The 20,431-nt window shown below is 60.0% G+C and overlaps 1 protein-coding gene across 24 annotated transcripts in view; it reads left to right on the top strand.

Annotated features, from left to right (window-relative positions):
• The window catches only part of OBSCN (obscurin, cytoskeletal calmodulin and titin-interacting RhoGEF), a 142,710-nt gene that overhangs the window by 65,632 nt on the left and 56,647 nt on the right, over positions 1-20,431 (top strand). For 16 of the 24 annotated variants that reach the window (XM_082723998.1, XM_082723990.1, XM_082723979.1 and 13 more), the window contains 25 exons: positions 51-320; positions 1,826-2,092; positions 2,308-2,574; positions 2,755-2,867; positions 2,984-3,137; positions 3,300-3,461; positions 3,551-3,655; positions 4,384-4,650; positions 4,751-5,020; positions 5,127-5,393; positions 5,548-5,814; positions 5,917-6,183; positions 7,663-7,935; positions 8,493-8,759; positions 8,898-9,164; positions 9,641-9,913; positions 10,229-10,495; positions 11,189-11,455; positions 11,545-11,808; positions 12,129-12,392; positions 14,490-14,753; positions 15,336-15,599; positions 16,142-16,405; positions 19,155-19,418; positions 19,961-20,224. In XM_082723998.1, the coding sequence (XP_082580124.1) occupies positions 51-320; positions 1,826-2,092; positions 2,308-2,574; positions 2,755-2,867; positions 2,984-3,137; positions 3,300-3,461; positions 3,551-3,655; positions 4,384-4,650; positions 4,751-5,020; positions 5,127-5,393; positions 5,548-5,814; positions 5,917-6,183; positions 7,663-7,935; positions 8,493-8,759; positions 8,898-9,164; positions 9,641-9,913; positions 10,229-10,495; positions 11,189-11,455; positions 11,545-11,808; positions 12,129-12,392; positions 14,490-14,753; positions 15,336-15,599; positions 16,142-16,405; positions 19,155-19,418; positions 19,961-20,224 (6,138 nt within the window). The remainder of the gene's footprint in view (positions 1-50; positions 321-1,825; positions 2,093-2,307; positions 2,575-2,754; positions 2,868-2,983; positions 3,138-3,299; positions 3,462-3,550; positions 3,656-4,383; positions 4,651-4,750; positions 5,021-5,126; positions 5,394-5,547; positions 5,815-5,916; positions 6,184-7,662; positions 7,936-8,492; positions 8,760-8,897; positions 9,165-9,640; positions 9,914-10,228; positions 10,496-11,188; positions 11,456-11,544; positions 11,809-12,128; positions 12,393-14,489; positions 14,754-15,335; positions 15,600-16,141; positions 16,406-19,154; positions 19,419-19,960; positions 20,225-20,431) is intronic. The other 8 variants (XM_082724001.1, XM_082723999.1, XM_082724000.1 and 5 more) reach the window with 8 other exon arrangements.

Below are 20,431 nucleotides of genomic sequence, written 5' to 3'. Positions count from 1 at the left end.
TTATCCACAACTGCAGGGTGGGGCCTCTCAAGGAAAACCCCTGTCCACAGCCCCCCGCACGGTCAAGTTCACATCAGAGTTGAGGGCGGTGGTGGCCGAGGAAGGTGGAGAGGCCACCTTCCAGTGCGTGGTGTCCCCGGGCGACTCGGCAGTCACGTGGTTCCGGGATGGCACCTTGCTGAAGCCCAGCCAGAAGTTTCTCATCTCCCAAAGTAGCTCCAGCCACAGCCTGACCATCTCTGGCCTGACCCTGGAGGACGCTGGTCAGATCACTGCAGAGGCTGAGGGTATCCAGTCCTCAGCTGCTCTCCGGGTGCGAGGTGAGTGGATGGGGCCTCAGGGAGGGCCTCTCCATGGGCTCATTCCCTTGCAGCCTTCCGCTGCCAGCCTGGGTCCAGCTGGTCTGGGTGACCTGGATATTTCACAAAGGTGGAGAGGGGGGATGGGCGGTGCCCAGGGGCTGGGTACCTACTTGGAAGGGGACACAGTAAACTGCCAAAAGGCGCGTCTGGTTGGGGAGTGGGCAGAGGTTGAGGCTGTCCAAGGAGGCTTCCTGGAGGAGGCATCCTCAGCTGAGCCCCATGGATGGAAATGGAGTTGGCAGCCAGTGCAAGCAGAGGCAGGAGGTGGGGATGAACTTCACTGGCTGGAGCCAGGACCTCTCCTGGGGAGCTGTTGCAGGTTCTGAGTGAGAGTAATGTGCACACATAGACCTTCTGGGGAGATCACGGCAGAGCCTGGGACTGGGAGGCCCACTTGCATCATGCTTTTCATTCCTTAACATGGAGTGTCCAGGGTCTCCCTAGAGCAGAGTGGCTGGTGCTGCAGGTCCGGGGGCTCAGTCTGTTGCACCGGCTCCCTGTGACCTGCTGCTGGTGGTCATGGGCCACACTTAGGAGTTCTGGGCACTGTGTCTGGCCTGGTTGTTGGCCAGGGAGCAGGAGAGGAGACACGTGTTGGGGAAGGAGCAGCCTCCCAGAGCCTCAGCTTCTTCCCATGAAACTGTGCCCATGCAGGTGCACAGCTGAGCCTGGCTTCCTTCCACATAACTACGTATGCAAGCGCGCAGCTGATTCTGGTTTCCTCCCATGTAACTGTGCCTGTGCAGGTGCACAGCTGGGCTTGGCTTCCCCACATGTAATTGTATGTGTACAGGTGCACAGCTGGGCCTGGCTTCCTCCCGCATAGCTATATGTGTGCAGTTGCACAGCTGGTTCTGGTTTCCTACCACGTAACTATGCCTGTGCAGGTGCACAGCTGTACCCAGCTTCCTCCGACAAAACTGCTTGTGCAGGTGCACAGCTGAGCCCGGCTTCCTCCCACGTAGCTGTATGTATGCAGATGGACAGCTGGGCCCGGCTTCCTCCCACATAACTGTGCTTATGCAGCTGCACAGCCGGGCCTGGCTTCCTCCCACATCACTGTGCCCTTGCAGGTGCACAGCAGGGCCTGACTTCCTCCCACATAACTGTGCCCTTGCAGGGGCACAGCTGGGCCTGGCTTCCTCCCATGTAGCTGTACTTGTGCAAATACACAGCTGGGCCTGGTTTCCTCCTACTTAACTGTGCCTGTGCAGGTACACAGCTGAGCCTGGCTTTCTCCCATGTAAGTGTATGTGTATAGGTGCACAGCTGGGCCCGGCTTCCTCCCATGAACTGTGCCCATGCAGATGCTCAGCTGGGCCCAGCCTGGAGGCGGAATGTGAGGTCATGGTGGGGAGCAGTTGTGCCATTGAGGGGTGGGGTAGGGGGTGGAAGGGCCCTCAAGCTCTGGCTCTTCCAAGAGTGGTCGCGACTGTGGTGACTTCCCTTGTTTGTGACCTCAGAGGCTCCGGTGCTATTCAGAAAGAAGCTGGAACCCCAGACGGTGGAAGAGCGGAGCTCAGTGACCATGGAGGTGGAGCTGACGCGGCCGTGGCCCGATGTCAAGTGGACACGGAATGCAGCCGCCCTGGCGCCAGGCAAGAACGTGGAGATCCACGCGGAAAGCACCAGTCACCGCTTGGTTCTGCACTGTGTGGGTTTCGCTGACCGTGGCTTCTATGGGTGCGAGACTCCAGACGACAAGACGCAGGCCAAGCTCACCGTGGAAAGTGAGCAGCCGTAGCAGGCGGGGCCCCAGGAGTCAGGAAAGAGGTGGGAGGGGGAGGGGATGGATGTCCCCCTGCAGGGACAGGCCCTGGGGGGTGCTGGGAAGGAAGGGGTGGGCCTTTGGCTCTGAGGCCCCATGGGGAGGTGAGTGAGGGCTGGCCCCGCGGGCTAAGGTGTCTGTGCAGTGGCTTACCCCTGCCCCTGCATGTGTGCTCAGTGCGCCGGGTCCAGCTCGTGCGGGGCCTACAGGCGGTGGAGGTGTCCGAGCTGGGCACAGTCAGCATGGAGGTGGAGCTGTCCCACGCTGACGTGGAGGGCAGCTGGACGCGGGATGGCCTGCGGCTACAGCCAGGGCCGACGTGCCAGCTGGCCGTGCATGGCCCCATCCACACGCTCACGCTGTTGGACCTGCGGCCACAGGATGGCGGCCTCGTCACCTTCAAAGCTGAGGGGGTGCACACATCCGCGCGGCTCATGGTAACCGGTGCGTGGGCCTGGGTGCACCCTGTTCTGTTCCCCAGGTAGCCTGGGGAGGCGGGTGGGCTGGGGTGGCAGAATCCTGGGCTCTGGGCTCTGTGTCTCATTCCTAGAACAGCTGTCTGACACCGCCCTGCTCAGGCCCCTCTTGGCTCTGCCTCTCACCCTTCCCCTCCTGCCACCCTAGAGCTGCCTGTGAGGTTCAGCCGCCCCCTGAAGGACATGGTGGCCACAGAGAAGGACAAGGTGACCCTGGAGTGTGAGCTGTCACGCCCCAATGTGGATGTGCGCTGGCTGAAGGTGCCTGCCTCTCACCCGAGTACTCTGGCTCCCTCTGCCTCTCTTGGTGGCCTGTCAGGCACGGGACGGCTCTGCTGGGGAGTCCCAGCACCTGACCCAACCTCATCCCTCCTCAGGACGGTGTGGAGCTGCGGGTGGGCAAGACAGTGGGCATGGTGGCCCAGGGTGCCTGTCGGAGTCTCATCATTTACCGGTGTGAGCTTGGGGACCAGGGCGTGTACGTGTGTGATGCCCACGACGCTCAGAGCTCAGCCTCCCTGAAGGTGCAAGGTGGGCCGATGAGGGTCAGAACCTCCTGGCACCCCCACATTCCCCAGTGGGGGCTCAGCCCCCTGGCTCACCCTGCCCTGTCCCCTCCAGCAGTCCAGGTGGGAGGGGGGAAGGGGCAGCTTCGCGTGTCCAGGGGTGACAAGGCCCTGCTCATTACCCCAGGTCGCAAGGTCCAGATCGTGAGGCCCCTGGAGGACGTGGAGGTGATGGAGAAGGAGGGTGCCACGTTTTCCTGTGAGGTCTCGCTCGACGAGGTGCCGGCCCAGTGGTTCTGGGAGGGCACTAAGCTTCGGCCCAGTGACAACGTGCGCACCCGTCAGGAAGGTGCGGTGGTGGGCAGGCTTCGGGAGGGCATGTCCTCCTCCAGTCCCCAGGCCCTCCTTCCCCTAGCACTGAGTGGCCTGTGTTTCCAGGAAGGAAATACACTCTCATCTTCCGGAAGGTCCTGGCAGAAGATGCCGGGGAGATCAAATTTGTCGCAGAAAATGCAGAATCACGAGCACAGCTCCGAGTGAAAGGTGAGGGAGTCCAGGGGAGGGTCTGTGCTGGGCAGTGTGTGGGTGCACACACACCTTTTGGGCCTTCCAGGGGCTGACAGGTCCGTTGCCACAGAACAGGCGTGGAGCACCCAGGCCTTTCTTGGGAGGACAGCAGTGACCCAGAAGGAGAGGTCTTGGAGATTCAGCCTTTTGTATGAGGGCTCAGGGTCTCCTTGTTGAAATTGGGACTGGAGCAAGTGCTGGAGAGGTGGTGAGGGCAGATGGCACCCCTGGCAGGTGGGGGGGGCAGGTGGACCCCAGCAGGTGTCGAGCATCAGCCCTTAGCTGGTGGCCTTGGTGACAGTGAGGGCACCGAGAAGAGAGAGTCAATGGCAAGGGAGGGGCAGGAAGGCAAGGAGGCATGGATTTGCTTGATGCAGGGGTGTGCAGGGGGAGGTGTGAGGAAATGTGGCAAAGCAGGGATGTGTGGAGAGCAGGGGTGCACGGAAGGAGCTTGTGAAGGGCCAGGGGCACGGAAGTGGGTGTGCTCCGCTTCCTCCCGGTCAGCTGTGTGTGTGGGGTCCCAGAGAAGCCCGATGGAGACACTCGGCATAGCCATCACTGGACAGTGAACCGGGCCAGCGTGGGCTGTTCTGCTGGAGCGTGGTGGGAGTCTGCTGGTTGGAGGCTGAAGAGCACCCACACCAGTTTGGGTGTGGGGTTTTGGAGCTCTGAGCACCCCCCAACCACACCGACCACACCCACAGAACTGCCAGTGGCCATCCTGCGGCCGTTGCGGGACAAGATAGCAATGGAGAAGCACCGCGGCGTGCTGGAGTGCCAGCTGTCTCGCGCCAGTGCGCAGGTACAGTGGTTCAAGGGCAGCGTGGAACTACAGCCTGGGCCCAAGTACGAGATGGTCAGTGACGGCCTCTACCGGAAGCTAATCATCAAGGATGTGCAGCCCGAGGATGAGGACATGTACACCTGCAACGCTGGAGACGTGAAGACCAGCGCCCAGTTCTTCGTGGAAGGTGCGGGCAGCACTGTGGGGGCGCCTCTCCGGAGTCCCAGGGCAGTGGGCGGTCCTCCTTGCCGGACCGCGCCAGTGACCAATCAATCTCTCACCCACAGAGCAATCCATCACCATCGTGCGCGGTCTACAGGACGTGACCGTGATGGAGCCTGCCCCCGCCTGGTTCGAGTGCGAGACCTCCATTCCGTCGGTGCGGCCGCCCAAGTGGCTCCTGGGAAAGACGATGCTGCAGGCGGGGGCGAACGTGAGCATGGAGCAGGAGGGCACCGTGCATCGCCTGACTCTGCGGCGCACCTGCTCCACCATGACCGGGCCTGTGCACTTCACCATCGGCAAGTCGCGCTCCACCGCACGCCTGGTGGTCTCAGGTGAGCGCAAGGCATGGGTGGGCTGCACACGGACCTGGATCAGGGCTGGGGTAGAACCCGTGGTCCCCCGGAGGCCACAGCACCGCCCTCTTCCCTTCTGCTGCAGACATCCCGATGGTGCTCACGCGGCCGCTGGAGCCCAAGGTGGGGCGCGAGCAGCAGTCGGTGGTCCTGTCCTGCGACTTCAAGCCGCCCCCCAAGGCCGTGCAGTGGTACAAGGAAGACACTCCCCTGGCACCCTCTGAGAAGTTCAAGATGAGCCTGGAGGGCCACATGGCGGAGCTGCGAATCCTCCGCCTCACACCCGCGGACGCCGGCATCTACCGGTGCCAAGCCGGCAGCGCCCAGAGCAGCGCGGAGGTCACCGTGGAAGGTACCGAGGGCGCCTGAGGCCCTGGAAGGATCTCGGAGGCTGAGCGGCCCACCGTGCCCCTGGAAGCACGCGAGGGCTCACGGGGCCCTGGGAGGGTCTCTGAGGGCGGGGGACGCCAGGAACGGGTGCTGAGCGGCCTGCCGTGCCCCTGCAGCACGCGAGGTGACCGTGACACAGCCATTGCAGGACATAGAAGTCACGGAGGAGAGCCGAGCCTCTTTCTTCTGTGAGCTGTCCCATGAGGACGAGGAGCTGGAGTGGTCACTCAACGGCACGCCTCTGTACAACGACAGCTTCCATGAGATCACCCACGAGGGCCAGCGCCACACGCTGGTGCTGAAGCGGGTTCGGCGGGCGGATGCGGGCACCGTGCGCGCCTCCTCCCCCAAGGTGTCGGCCACTGCCCGCCTGGAGGTCAAAGGTGAGGCGTCCCTGCGGGCCCTTAGGGTCCTCCCAGGAAGGGGCGCTGGGCTCTGCAGGCCCCTAGCTGGCGCTCACCTGTCCACATCCGCCCCCCCACCAGCAAAGCCAGTGGTGTTCCTGAAGGTTCTCGATGATGTGTCCGCGGAGGAGCGGGGCACACTGGCCCTGCAGTGCGAGGTCTCGGACCCCCAGGCCCGCGTGGTGTGGCGGAAAGACAGCGTGGAACTGGGCCCCAGCGACAAGTACGACTTCTTGCACACGGCGGGCACGCGTGGGCTTGTGGTGCATGACCTGAGTCGGGACGACACCGGCCTCTACACTTGCAGCGTGGGCTCCGAGGAGACCCGCGCCAGAGTCAGTGTGCACGGTGCGTGGCTGGCGCCGGGACAGCGCGTCCAGGGGGTGCAGCTGTGGCCAGGGGGTGGGGCGGGTCCAGGAGGCAGGTCCAAGCCCAAGGGGTGGAGCCGCGTCCGGGGGGCGGGTCGGGTCTAGGAGGCAGGTTCAGGCCCAACGGGTTGGAATCGGGTCCAGGAGGCAGGTCCAAGCCCAGGGGATGGAACCGCGTCCAGGGGGCGGGTCAGGTCCAGGGGCGGGGTCCGTTCCAGGGGCCCGGTCAGGTCAGGAGACAGGTCTAGGCCCAGGGGGTGGAGCCGCGCCCAGGGGACGAGGCGGATCCAGGGATCCGGTCCGTTCCAGGGGGCGGGGCGGGTCAGGAAAGGAGTCCAGGCTCAGGTGGTGGAACCGCGGCCAAGGGGCGGGGCGGGTCCAGGAGGTAGACCCAGGCCCAGGGGGTGGAGCCGCGTCCAGGGGACAAGGCGAGTCCAGGGGCGGGGTCCGTTCCAGGGGGCGGAGCTGCTTCCAGGTGACGAGGCCGGGTCTGGGGCGGAGCCAGTTTTAGGGTGCGGGGCTGCTTCCAGGTGTGTGTGTGTGGGGAGAGCTGCCTCTGCCCTGGACCCACCCCTTCTCCAAGGCCCGGAGGCTAACCTGCAGAGCTCTGGAGGTCAGGATAGGCTCCTGGAGGAGTAGGCTGGATGTGATCCCAGGAGACCCAGGTACAGGCAGGCGGGCGAGGGACGATGAGCAAGGGGAGGGCTGGGGAGACTGGACTGGCAGTGCCTGATAGAGTCCCGGTGGTTGGAGGCATTCCCCCGGCATCGGGGACTGTGTGTGGGCAGCTATGGGGGTCACAAAGGGGTACAGTCAAGGCTACAGCTTGGGGGTGGCTGGCTGCAGAAGCCAAGATGTCAGATGTAGGATGCCCTGGAGGGACTCCCAGGCCACAGGCACAGCCTGGTGAAGGTGGTTGTTTGAAGGCCACGTGCCTCCCCATGGAGTCAGCAGGGCAGCGTGGGCCCCCTCACGGCCAGCACAGCAGATGTCCCTCTCAGCCCGAGCCTGACCTGCGTGCACAGCTCTCCTGGCCCAGCTCCTTCGGTCCCATTCTCCCTCACGTGCGTGTGCAAGGCAGGCCTGCTGCCTGGTCACCCTGTGGACCCTGTGGCGGGTCCCTGCTGGTCTGGCTGGGGTTTGAGGACAGAAAGGGAAGGGGGCAGGGCAGCATGGTGAGTCTGTGCTCGAGCTAGACGGCCCCTTCATTTGGGACTCCCGTCCTTGGCCTTCTGGAATGTTCAAGCTGTGACCGCTGTGGACAGTGCTTGTCCTGTAGTGGACTGGAAGTGACAGCAGGCCCCCCAGGATTAGGGCTTCAGGGGGTGAGAGTGAGGGTTCAGCTTTCATAGGGTCTGCCTGGGGCAGCTCTGGGCTTGATGGTGCCAGATCGGGGTAGGGGAGGGGCTGGGGTCCAAGAGCCTGGCCTGGGGTGACCGCCATCTCCTGTGGCCCACAGACTTACACGTGGGCATCACCAAGAGGCTGAAGATGGTGGAGGTGCTGGAGGGCCAGAGCTGCACGTTCGAGTGTGTTCTGTCCCACGAGAACACCAGCGACGTGGCCACATGGACTGTAGGTGGGAAGACAGTGGGTGGCTCGGGCCGCTTCCGGGCCAGCCGCCAGGGCCGCAAGTACACCCTGGCTATCCAAGATGCTGCTCCTAGTGACGCTGGGGAGGTGATGTTCTCCATACTGGACCTCACCTCCAAGGCCTCCCTCATCGTCCGAGGTGGGCACGGGGCAGGGATGGGCACCTGTCTCCATGGGGCTGGGGGTACTGTGGGGCCTCAGGCAGGAATGGGGTGCTCCTGGGACTGTCCCCTTGGGCAGCTCCCCGGTTGGAGATCCAGAGACACTGTTGGGGGCTGGGGCTTAGTCATCTGAAGGAGCTCCCTCTTTCCAGACTCTGGGCAGAAGCAGGGCTTCTGGTCTTTGGTGTGTGGTCTGACAGCTATGGGAGCCCCTAGGCTCATGGCTCCCTGAGCTGGTGAGTCGCTGCTGCTGTTCCTGAATTCATGCACCTGGCATAAATCAAATTCAGGTGCAGGTGGTGACACCCAGTCCTCAGCTCTTGCTGCCAGCAGCCATGCTTTCAATCCCAGGCTCTGAAGGGGGCCAAGGTGTGAGAGTCTCTGGCCTCCTGTGTCCTCTCCCCAGCTTCCTCCCCATGACACGCTGGCTCCTGATTTCCAGGGCCCAAGGTCCCCATGGTTACCTGCCCCACCCTCACCCTAAGCATGGCTGGGACCCGGCTGTGTCTTATGGTGGCTGCCCTGCCCTCTTCAGAGAGGCCCGCGGACATTGTGAAGCCCCTAGAAGACCAGCAGGCTGCTCCGGGAGAGGATGTGGTGCTGAGCTGTGAGCTGTCCCGGGCCGGCACCCCAGTTCGCTGGCTGAGGGACGGGAAGGCCATTCGCAAGAGTCAGAAGTATGACCTCGTCGCCGATGGCCCTCGGGCCATGCTGGTGGTCCATGCTGTCTCGCCCAAGGATTCCGGCGAGTACACGTGTGAGACAGAGGCTTCCAAGAGCACAGCGAGCCTCCGTGTGGAAGGTGACCCCACAAGAGACCCGGGGAGGGGTCCCCGTGGCCTCAGCAGGGGAGGTGCCCACAGTGGGGGATGTTCCCTTTCCAAGGGGCCGGCATAGGGTCCACACAGCCCTCACCCCCACCCCTTCCCACCCCTCCCAGAAAAGGCAAACCGGTTCACGGAGGAGCTGGCTGATCTGCAGGGGACGGAGAAGGGCACGGCCGTGTTTGTGTGCAGGACTGAGCGGCCTGCCGCTGTGGTGATCTGGCGTAAGGGGCTTACGGAGCTGCCTGCCTCAGGGAAGCACACACCCAGCCAGGATGGCCTGACCCTGAAGCTGACCATCAGTGCCCTGACCAAGGCAGACAGTGACACCTACACCTGCGACATTGGCCAGGCCTGCTCCCAGGCCCGGCTCCTGGTGCAGGGTGAGGCCCGGCGGGGTCCTGGTCTGTAGGGGGCTGGCTGGGAGCTGGGTCTGGAGGGGGCTCAGAGGCCCTCTGAGACCAGCTTCAGTTTCCCTGTTCCTGGGAGTAGGGCCTTGGTGGTTTCGTCTCTGAGGCCCTGCTGGTGGTACCTGGTGCAAATTTGTGTAGCCATGGCTGTGAGCCCTTCCTGTGTGCTGGCATGAGCCTGATTGCCCACACCGGAGCCAGCTGGGTTGGCTCATGGGATGTGCAGCCTGGTCCCCTATGCCGGAGCCAATGGGGATGGTCCACGGGGCATGTGGCCCAGCAGCAGAGACGGCCCACGGGACATGCAGCCTGGGAGCGGGGATGGCCCATGGGACGAGTGGTCCAGGAGTGGGGACAGCCCATGGGATGAATGACCTGGGAGTGGGGACGGCCTATTTCCAGCGGCAGCTGGCTGCAGGGGCCCCTGATTGCCGGTCTGCACCCTGTAGGCCAGAGGGTGCTCATCACAGAGGACCTGGAGGATGTGGAGGTACGCGAGGGCTCGTCAGCCACCTTCTCCTGCCGCATCTCCCCCCCCGACTATGGGCCTGTGCAGTGGTTCCTGGATCAGACGCCCCTGCACCCCAATGAGCTCAATGAGATCCAGGCTCAGCCCGGCGGGTACCATGTGCTCACCCTTCGGCAGCTGGCTCTCAAGGACTCAGGCACCATCCACTTTGAGGCGGGGGACCAGCGGGCCTCAGCCACACTGCAGGTCACAGGTGGGCTGTGTGCTCCGCGCTGTGGGGGGCCCAGTCCACGGACTAAGGGGCAGCCATGGGGAGGGCAGATGTTGGCCACACATAGAGTATGACCCTGGGGCTCATGGGGATGGTGCCCAGCCTATGGACCCTGGCGAGGTGGGCTATTGGAGGGCGATCCCCCATCCTCACAGGGTGGACTGTGCTGTACCAGGCCTGCCTCATCCCCCTGGCAGCCCATGACCCTGGCCCGAGGGGGCAGCTGCACACCTAGCCAGGGAGCTGCTTTGTGTGTAGGAGTCCCCAAGCATCCTGTGTGTCTCTCTGTACCCCCAGAAAAGCTGAGTGTGTTCTCCTGTGAGCTCACAGACGCTACTGTCACGGAGGGGGAGGACCTGACCCTGATCTGTGACACCACCACCTCGGACAGCCCCGTGTCCTGGACCAAGGACGGGAAGGCCCTGCGGCCATCGGCTCGCTGCCAGCTGAGCCAGGAGGGCCACCGGGCACAGCTGGTCATTACTGGAGCCACCCTGCAGGATGGTGGGCGCTACAAGTGTGAGTCTGGGGGATCCTGGACCAGCTCCATTGTCAGGGTCCACGGTAAGTTCCTGGGATCACACTCCATCTCAGGGTGGGGGGCCCTGGGACCCCAGCATCCCCCCTTCTTTCCGTCTCAGGGCTCTGCTGCTGCTGGAGTTGTCCTCCCCCGCCCCTGTTGTCTCCTGAGCAGCTGCCTGCTTCTTGCTTCATGCCTGTGTCTTGTCCTGACCCCTGTGTCTCCCTCCTCGGACTTGGCTGGTCTCCCCCTGCTCGGTTAGCATGGGTTGTTTAACACATGCCACAGGCTGGGCGGTCCAGCGACAGACGTGGACAGTCTCCCCGTCCTGGGGTTGGGAAGTCCCAGGTCCAGGCGTGGGCACCACTGGCTTCTCCCGGGGCCTCTCTCCGTGGCATGGATGTGCCAACTTCTCCCTGTGTCCTTGCACTGTCATCTGTCTGTGTCTGTGTCCTCATTTCTGCCTGCGGGATTACGTGACTCGCAGGGTCAAGCTCAACCCTGTGGCCCCTTTTACCTTAATTACCTCTGTAAAGACCCCTTGTTCAGTCACAGTTGCCCTGAGGTTCTGGGGGGTGGGGCTCCGGCCTGTGACTTTGGGGGGGCACTGTTCACGCCAGTCTGCCCTTCTCTGCTCTCATCTCCTGCTGGCTGCTGTGTCCCCAGCTGCCGGCAGCCGTAGGGCCCTGGCTGGGGTGCAGGAGGTGGGTGTGAACTGAGCGTGTGCCTGCCCACAGCACGGCCAGCACGTTTCCGTGAGGGGCTGAAGGACCTGGAGGTGCTGGAGGGCGGGGCTGCCACTCTGCGCTGCAAGCTGTCGTCTGTGGTCGCACCCGTGGAATGGCGCCGTGGAGAGGAGGTTCTGCGGCCTGGACCTAAGTACAGTTTGCATCAGGAGGGCACAGTGCTTGAGCTGGTGGTCCGGGACCTGCGGCCCCAGGACAGCGGACCATACTCCTGCTGCTTCGGGGACCAAAGGACCATGGCCACGCTCACTGTGAAGGGTAAGCAGCCCCGTCTGCCTGCCCACAAACCCCTTTCGTCCCTGTGGGAGGATGAAAATGGCATTCTCTGTCTGTCGGTCCTGTTGCAGCCTCACCTGCTGAGTTCATAGGGAGAATGAGAAGCAAGGAGGCCACAGAAGGGGCCACAGCCACATTGCGCTGTGAGCTGAGCAAGGAGGCCCCTGTGGAGTGGAAGAAAGGGTCCGAGACCCTCAGAGCTGGGGACAGAGTCAGTCTGAGGCAGGATGGGACCACATGTGAGCTGGAGATCCGTGGCCTGGCTGTGGCAGATGCTGGGGAGTACTCGTGTGTGTGTGGGCAGGAGAAAACATCAGCCACGCTGACCATCAAGGGTAAAGACCGCATGCAGCCAAGCAGAGCTGTGTTCTGGCGTCTAGTTGACTTTGTGATGTCCATCTGCGCTCAGTCCATGTTTGTGTTTCTTCTCTCCCACATTTTCTTGGTGTTACCCTCCATTCATTACTTTATGGAATCTGCCTTTTCTCCTGGGCTGTTGTGTGAACCACGAGAAGCCAGCATCCCAGCCACTTCCCAGCCCTTGGTCACTGCTGGTCCTGTTGTCCTATGGGAGCCTGTCTTGTTCTCTGTCCTGTCATGTCCTGCCCCCAACAATCTCCAGAGAACCTGATGTTCTGTGTTTGAATTTTCCCAGCCCTGCCTGCTGAATTCATAGGGAGACTGAGAAGCAAGGAGGCCATGGAAGGGGCCACGGCCATGCTGCGCTGTGAGCTGAGCAAGGCAGCCCCTGTGGAGTGGAGGAAGGGGTCCAAGACCCTCAGAGCTGGGGACAGAGTCAGCCTGAGGCAGGATGGGACCGTGTGTGAGCTAGAGATCCGTGACCTGGCCGTGGCAGATGCTGGGGAGTACTTGTGTGTATGCGGACAGGAGAGGACATCGGCCACGCTGACCATCAAAGGTGAGGACCGTATGTGACCATGTAGAGCAGTGTCTTCATGTCCCAAACCTGTGTCAGGTCCTGTTGCTCTGCCCTGGTCACTGCATGGTCCTCCTGCTTCTCTGTGTGTCTCCTGCTTCCTGCAGCATGAATCTCTAAGACCTCCTCGTGTGACACTCGTTTTGGATAAACTGCAGAGAACAAAGATCTTCCTGCCCTTGGGGGGGCCACATCTAGGGGAGAGACAGGGGGCATCCCACAATACAAACAGAGATTTAGAGCCTTCTTGAGGCCTCTGAAGGGAGTATGCAGAGGAAGAGCTGGGAAGTAAGTTGAAGCTTGGAATTCAAGACAGAGATACCAGGAGGCTGATGAAGGAGGAGAGCCAGGACACACATGCAGGGCTATGGGAGAGCTTTACGGGGCAGGAAGTGGGTGTGGAGGGTGCATGGGGAAGAGATCTAGGTACAGAGATGACGCAGAGGCTTGTTGGATCTGGAGATCAGGTTTGTTGAGGTAAGTACAAAGGTTGAGGTGAGGTGAGTTGGGTGTAGAGAGTGAGGTGAGATGAGGTGGATGTGGAGGTGAGGTGAGGCAGGTGTGAAGGTGAGTCAAGGTGAGGGTGAGGAAGGTGAAGTGAGTCGAGGCGGGTGAGGAGGTGAGCTGATGTGGGTATGGTGGTGACCTCATGTTGGGGCTGCATGACAAGGTGAGGGGGGAGGTAAGGTTTTGGTGTAGAAAGGGGGAAGGTCCGGAGTGTCTGACCCAGGAAGACAGGTGAGTGTCCACGGTTGGGTGGGAGTCCAGGTGTGGTACTGGCAGGTGGCTGGGCTGTGCTCGCAGCAGCCACAGGAGGGTCCAGTGGGGCATGGTATGTCCAACTGGGGTGGAGCAGGATGCACAGAGAAGGACAGGGTTGTGTCAGCTGGAGCAGGAAGGCTGTTCAGGGGTCAGGGGTGACCGGGCCATGTCCTTTGGGGATGGGGCTGGAGGAGGCATGTCAGGGGAGCCCCTGTGCATGGAGCCACCTCCTATGGGGCATCCCGCCTGCCATCCCCAGAGACCCTGCCTCCGATAGGCAGCCATGTTTCTAGCTTTGTGTCTGTGGCCTTTCCTTCTCTTCTGGCTTGAGTTCATGGTCTGTGTCTGTCTGACTCTCCCAGGCCTGACCACCCCAGTTCACAAAGGTCCCAAGGCCTGGGCAGACCAAGGGAGGAGGGCCCTCTGTGTAGTGTGGTGAGGGGCCCAAGACCCTTGGGGATGCACAGGGCCTGACCACGGTGTGGCTGGTGGCTCCTTGGGCTGGGTTTTTAGGGGCCCTTTTGGGTCCTAATTACTTCCTGCAGGGAAGCAGATGGGGGGGCAGGATGAGGCCAACCCCACATCTGGAAGAGCTCCAAAAGCAAAGCCAGGCCCCTGTGTCACTTGAGCCCTGTGGCCAGGCACAGCATCTTTGCCATGGGCAGTGGTACCTGCCCTGCAGTCTGAGTGCCCTCTAGCCCAGGGGCAGAGGACCTAGGTTGACAGGCAGCAGGTGGCCCAGAAGAGCTGTTTCTAGAAGTGCTGGTCACAAGGACACCTGCTGTACGGTGACAGGACAGGAGGAGGGCGGCTCCTTTTTCCTTCCCAGCTGGGTGGTTCTTGCTCCTCTGGAGAGAGAGTTTAAGGGGACTTTTTCATGTCTCCTTCTTTGGCTTTATCTGTCAGGATCCCCAAATTGCCATGATATAGGGAGCCACTGACTGTGGTGTGATCTGAGTAGGACAACTTGTGTGGAGTAGAGGAGGAACCTGGGCCCTTGAATCTAGTCTGAAGCAGGATGGGCCGTGGAAGATGTGGGAAGATGTCTGCTGTGGGCACTGTGGCCATTTCTGCATGTATGTCCATGTCCCGAGGCCCTTTGAGGATGCCAGCTTCTCTGTCTCCTTGCTGGCCTGTACCCAGGTGGCTTTAGGTCAGTCTGTCCTCCAGCCATACACACTGGTTCTCCCATGTGTCTGAGTGTCCACACTTTGATTGCTTATTTGCTCCAGAATGTGTTTCACTGTTGAATGCCCACATCCTGACTCCTCATCTTACTCAGTCTGTTGTTCACTGTGTCACCTTGACTTTCACCAGCCCTTCCTGCCAAGTTCACAAAAAGTCTCAAGGCTGAGGAGGCCATGGAAGGGGCCACGGCCATGCTGCGCTGTGAGCTGAGCAAGGCAGCCCCTGTGGAGTGGAGGAAGGGGTCCGAGACCCTCAGAGCTGGGGACAGAGTCAGCCTGAGGCAGGATGGGACCATGTGTGAGCTGGAGATCCGTGGCCTGGCGGTGACAGATGCTGGGGAGTACTCGTGTGTGTGTGGGCAGGAGAAGACATCAGCCACGCTGACCATCAGGGGTAAAGACTATTTGTAGCCACGTGGGTCTCTGGCTTGGTGTCTGTGCATCATCTCCTGTCACCCCTTATTCTTTGTAGGACTTCGTGGGTATCTGTGTCTTTCCAACTGTGGTTTCTGTGTCTATCCTGGAGCCTGTGTCCTCATTAAGCACATGTTCTGCTGCTTGTGTCCAGTCCTTTGTGCCCTTGGTTTCTGCAAGGCCATTTGCCTCCCTCACCATCTCTTCCTGTGTGTCTCATTCATGCCGTGGCAACTCTGTAGTTGTCTGATCCTTGTGTGTGTACCTGTCCTCAACACAAGTCCCCCAGACAGCGTACTGTGTCTCCCTACTTCTTGGCTCCTCCTAGCCATGTTGGCTAGAGTCATACAAAATACGAGGACTAAGGAGCTACTGAAGAGGTCACGGCCACACTGAGCGCAGGCCAAGCTGAGGGAAGCCACAGCTCACAGCACATGCTCAACACACCAAGCACGTAGCCCACGTCCAGTTGGGTCTGTGTCTCCTCTGTGATATTTGTGTCCCGTATCATCCATGTGGTCAGAGACTGTGATTGTGTCTGTGTCTTTCTGACTCTCCCCAGCCCTGCCTGCCAAGTTCACCAAGGGCCTGAGGAAGGAAGAGGCCACAGAAGGGGCCATGGCCACGCTGCGCTGTGAGCTTAACAAGGAGGCCCCCGTGGAGTGGAAGAAGGGGTCTGAGACCCTCAGATCTGGAGACAGAGTCAGCCTGAGGCAGGATGGGACCACATGTGAGCTGGAGATCCGTGGCCTGGCCATGGCAGATGCCGGCGAGTACTTATGTGTGTGCGGGCAGGAGATGACATCAGCCACACTGACCGTCAGGGGTAAAGACCACATGCAGCCAAGCAGAGCTGTGTTCTGGCGTCTAGTTGACTTTGTGATGTCCATCTGCGCTCAGTCCATGTTTGTGTTTCTTCTCTCCCACATTGTCTTGGTGTTACCCTCCATTCATTACTTTATGGAATCTGCCTTTTCTCCTGGGCTGTTGTGTGAACCACGAGAAGCCAGCATCCCAGCCACTTCCCAGCCCTTGGTCACTGCTGGTCCTGTTGTCTTATGGGAGCCTGTCTTGTCCTCTGTCCCAGTGTGTTCTGCCCCCAACATCTCTGCTCCTGTGTCTGACTCTCCCCAGCTGTGGTGGCCAGAGTCATACCAAGTGTGAGTCCTGAGGAGCCACTGAAGAGGCCACGGCCACACTGAGCACAGGCCAGGCTGAGGGAAGCCACAGCTCACAGCACATGCTCAACACACCAAGCACGTAGCCCACGTCCAGTTGGGTCTGTGTCTCCTCTGTGATATTTGTGTCCCATCTCATCCATGTGGTCAGAGACCGTGATTATGTCTGTGTCTTTCTGACTCTCCCCAGCCCTGCCCGCCAAGTTCACCAAGGGCCTGAGGAAGGAAGAAGCCACGGAAGGGGCCACGGCCACGCTGCGCTGTGAGCTGAGCAAGGAGGCCCCTGTGGAGTGGAAGAAGGGATCTGAGACCCTCAGAGCTGGGGACAGAGTCAGCCTGAGGCAGGATGAGACCACATGTGAGCTGGAGATCCGTGGCCTGGCCATGGCAGACGCCGGGGAGTACTCGTGTGTGTGCGGGAAGGAGAGGACATCAGCCATGCTGACTGTCAGGGGTAACAACCGTGTGTGGCCACCTGAGTAATTTCCGTCTCTCTCCCACTCTGTGCATTCCCTGTATCTCTTAGTGTTGCTGTCACGCCAGGGCCCCACGATGACCATTATGTGGTGCACCCACAAACTCACATGAAGAACACACTGGTGTTCATGTGTAGGCCACAGGGGTGGATGATGCAGGGACTTCAGGTGAACACTAGGAGAGCTTCCCAGGGTGGTGGCACATGTTCAGGCTACTGACAGGCCCAGGCCGTGGGCCCAGAAGTGGAGTTGGGAGGATGTGTGTCCTGAGCCCGATGTGTGCAGGACAAGGGTCATTGCTGGGGTTCAGAGATAAGGTGGCCAGACTGCCCAGGCGCTCTGTTGGTGACAGGGTCTGCTTGATTGTGGAGGTTGCTGGAGTGTCTGAAGTGCTCTGTCTTAGCATGGACTGTGTGACGAGCACTGCATGTGGCCACAGTCCTGGCAGCTGGAAGTCTGTGATGAAGGAGCTGGGAGCCTCTGTCCCTGGTGTACATGTACCATCTCCTCGCTGTGTCCTCACTTGGTTGTTCCTCTGTGTGTTTGCATCCTGATCCCCTCTTCTTATCAGGACACCAGTATGATTAGATAATGACCCACCCCAGTGAACTGTCTTCCCCCCATTACCTCCTGGGAGACCTTATTTTCAAATATGTTCCCATTCTGAGGTCCTGGGGGTACAACTCTAGTGTGCAGATTTACGGGTAGGACACAGCCTGTCTGTGACCCTCTGTCCTCTTGCCCCCATCCCGAAATCCACGTCCTTCTCCCATGTGGAGTATATTCAGCCCGTCCCCAATACCCCAAGGCTTTAACTGATGCCAGGGTCATCTCAGAATCCAAAGTGCGACGGCAGCACATCATGAGGTCCAGTTGAGACTCAAGGCGGATTCCTCTCCAGCTGTGAACCTGTGAAGTCAGGCTCTGCACCTCCTGAATGTAGCAGGGCGACCAGCGCAAGATACACATTCCTGCTCCAAAGGGGAGGAATGGGAATGAAGGAGCGGGTCACTGGTCCCCAGGGGTGCAAGAACAAGCAGCGTAGACTCTTGGATTCTAAGGCTGGAGAAGGAGCCTCTGGGCCCATGAGTGATGAACTTGTCGCTGCAGCTGTGGGTGGAGGTGGCCTGGTCTGTGGGTGCCATGGCAGCCCTGCAACAGTTTCCTTCTTTTCCACTGTGGAAGGATAATACGTGTGCACAGCTGGGCAGCTCATGGGCCCACCCTGTTGGAACCCCACAAGGCTGATGGTTTCCATCGTATTGGCCTTTCATCTCCGTCTGATTCAGACACAGTGCCAGATGCCCTCAACAGCCTGGTTGGTCTCCTGTGCCATTTGCCGGAGTCTAGTTCATCAGACCAACCCTCTGCACATCCTTCCGGGGAGACCCTGTTTCTGTTGCCAGCTTCTTCCCTGCTCTAACATTTCACCACAAGCAGCAGGGAGAAAAAAGGCTGCTCCCTCAACTCTTTGCTTAGAGATCCTCCCAGCTACACATGGAAGTTGACTGCTCGCGAGTCCCTCCTTCTGCAGACTCTGGGACAGCACTCAGCCAGGTTCCTTGCCACTTCCTACAAAGACCACCTTTCCTCCAAGTGTCCCATAAACTGTTCCTCATTTCCACTTTGGGCCTCACCAAATGTGCCATGGTGTGCGTATGGACACGTCCCACCATGATTTTCTCAAGGCAATCCACACTGATCCAGCTGCCCACCGAAACCCAGCCTCTGCCCAACACCCAGTGCCAAAGCCACTGCCACAACTGAAGCTCTTGGTAACAGCAACAACCCACTCCTGAGACCAAAACTGGCATGGCTGTGCAATGGAGAAGTGACCTCAACAGCAGAAAAGTGGAGTCTCCCAATCCTGGAGGTTGTAGTCTAGAATCCAGACAGTGCAGGACTGGTTTCTCTGGAGGCTTCTCCATGGCTTATAGATGACTGCCTTCTCTCTGTGCCCTCACCTTGGCTGTCTCTGCATGCCTATATCCTGATCCCCCTTTTTTGATCACCCTACCCTAGTGACCTCATTTTACCTTAGTCACCTCTTGAAAGACCCCCTTCTCCAAAGGTAGCCCCAGTCTATTGTCGTGGGGTTGGGGATCTGATATGAATTTGGGGGAAGATGAGTCCCTCCACAACGTGGTATGACCAGTGTAGATGCTGGTCACCTGTAACTGAGGAGAGTGAGTGTCTGGTGGGGTCTGGACAGGAACATATGAAGTTGAGAAGGTGGGGCCTAGAGTGTGTGGGAATGGCATCAGTGAGCCCAGGTGAGTCCAGTACTGGATGGATGCCCCTCCAAGGCTGGGAAGATTGGGATGGGAGACAAGAGTGGAGCAGTGAATGTCATGGCCAGGAAATGTCTCCTGGGGATTCCTCCATGAGAAATGTCCATCCCATCACAAACATTGGTTGTGACCTAGAGGAGCTTGGCTTGGAGCTCAGAACAGATGAGGCCAGAGCTTAACCATATGAAAGGTTAGGGTAGGAGAACATTGAGAAGACAAGATGCCTAGAGAGAGCCAGTGCCCAGGGCAACTGCACCTCAAGGCAGGATGCCAGAAGCCTTCACAATCTCTCTCTCTCTTTCTCTCTCTCACACACACACACACAGGCCTGTGTGATCTCCTCTCCACTCCTTTGCTGTTCCCATCCTGAGTGTTCATGTTGTGCCCCTAGTCCTCCAGAGGGGTTGATGGTTTCTGTACATCTGACCTTCTGCAGCGCTGCCTGCTCAGTTCATCCAAGATCTGAAGATCAAGGAGGCCTCAGAAGGAGCCACAGCCACACTGCACTGTGAGCTGAGCAAGGAGGCCCCCGTGGAGTGGAAAAAGGGGTCCGAGACCCTCAGAGCTGGGGACAGAGTCAGCCTGAGGCAGGATGGGACCATGTGTGAGCTGGAGATCCGTGGCCTGGCTGTGGCAGACGCCGGGGAGTACTCGTGTGTGTGCGGGCAGGAGAGGACATCAGCCACGCTGACCGTCAGGGGTAAAGACCATGTGTGGTCAAACAGAGCTGTGTTCTGGTGTCCAGTTGACTTTGTGATATCCACCTGCTCTCAGTCCGTGTTCATGTTTCTTCTCTCCCACATTCTCTTGGTGTTACCCCCCATCCATTACTCCATGGAATCTGCCTTCTCTCCTGGGCTGTTGTGTGAACCACGAGAAGCCAGCATCCCAGCCACTTCCCAGCCCTTGGTCACTGCTAGTCCTGTTGTCCTATGGGAGCCTGTCTTGTCCTCTGTCCCAGTGTGTTCTGCCCCCAACATCTCTGCTCCTGTGTCTGACTCTCCCCAGTTGTGGTGGCCAGAGTCATACCAAGTGTGAGTCCTGAGGAGCCACTGAAGAGGCCATGGCCACACTGAGCACAGGCCAGGCTGAGGGAAGCCATAGCTCACAGCATATGCTCAACACACCAAGCACGTAGTCCACGTCCAGTTGGGTCTGTGTCTCCTCTGTGATGTTTGTGTCCCATCTCATCCATGTGGTCAGAGACCATGATTGTGTCTGTGTCTTTCTGACACTCTCCAGCCCTGCCTGCCAAGTTCACCAAGGGCCTGAGGAAGGAAGAAGCCACGGAAGGGGCCACGGCCACGCTGCGCTGTGAGCTGAGCAAGGAGGCCCCCGTGGAGTGGAAGAAGGGATCTGAGACTCTCAGAGCTGGGGACAGAGTCAGCCTGAGGCAGGATGGGACCACATGTGAGCTGGAGATCTGTGGCCTGGCCATGGCAGATGCTGGGGAGTACTCGTGTGTGTGCGGGCAGGAGAAGACATCAGCCACTCTGACTATCAGGGGTAAAGACCACATGTGACTATGTGGACCTGTGGCTTAGTCCCTGCATAGTGTCACCCTGTCACCACATTCTCTCTAGTAGGATTGTGGTTGTCTGTGTCTCGCTGGTGGGCTTAACTGGTTTCTCCTACCCTCCATGTCCTCATTCTGTGTATATCCTGATGTCATGTCCAGGTTTGTGTCTGTCTGCCCTGGACTACTTGTCTTTC

The sequence above is a fragment of the Mustela nivalis genome, assembly GCF_964662115.1.
Source record: "Mustela nivalis genome assembly, chromosome: 3".
In the NCBI taxonomy this organism is placed as follows: domain Eukaryota; kingdom Metazoa; phylum Chordata; class Mammalia; order Carnivora; family Mustelidae; genus Mustela; species Mustela nivalis.
This window is presented reverse-complemented; position numbering and strand designations above follow the sequence as displayed.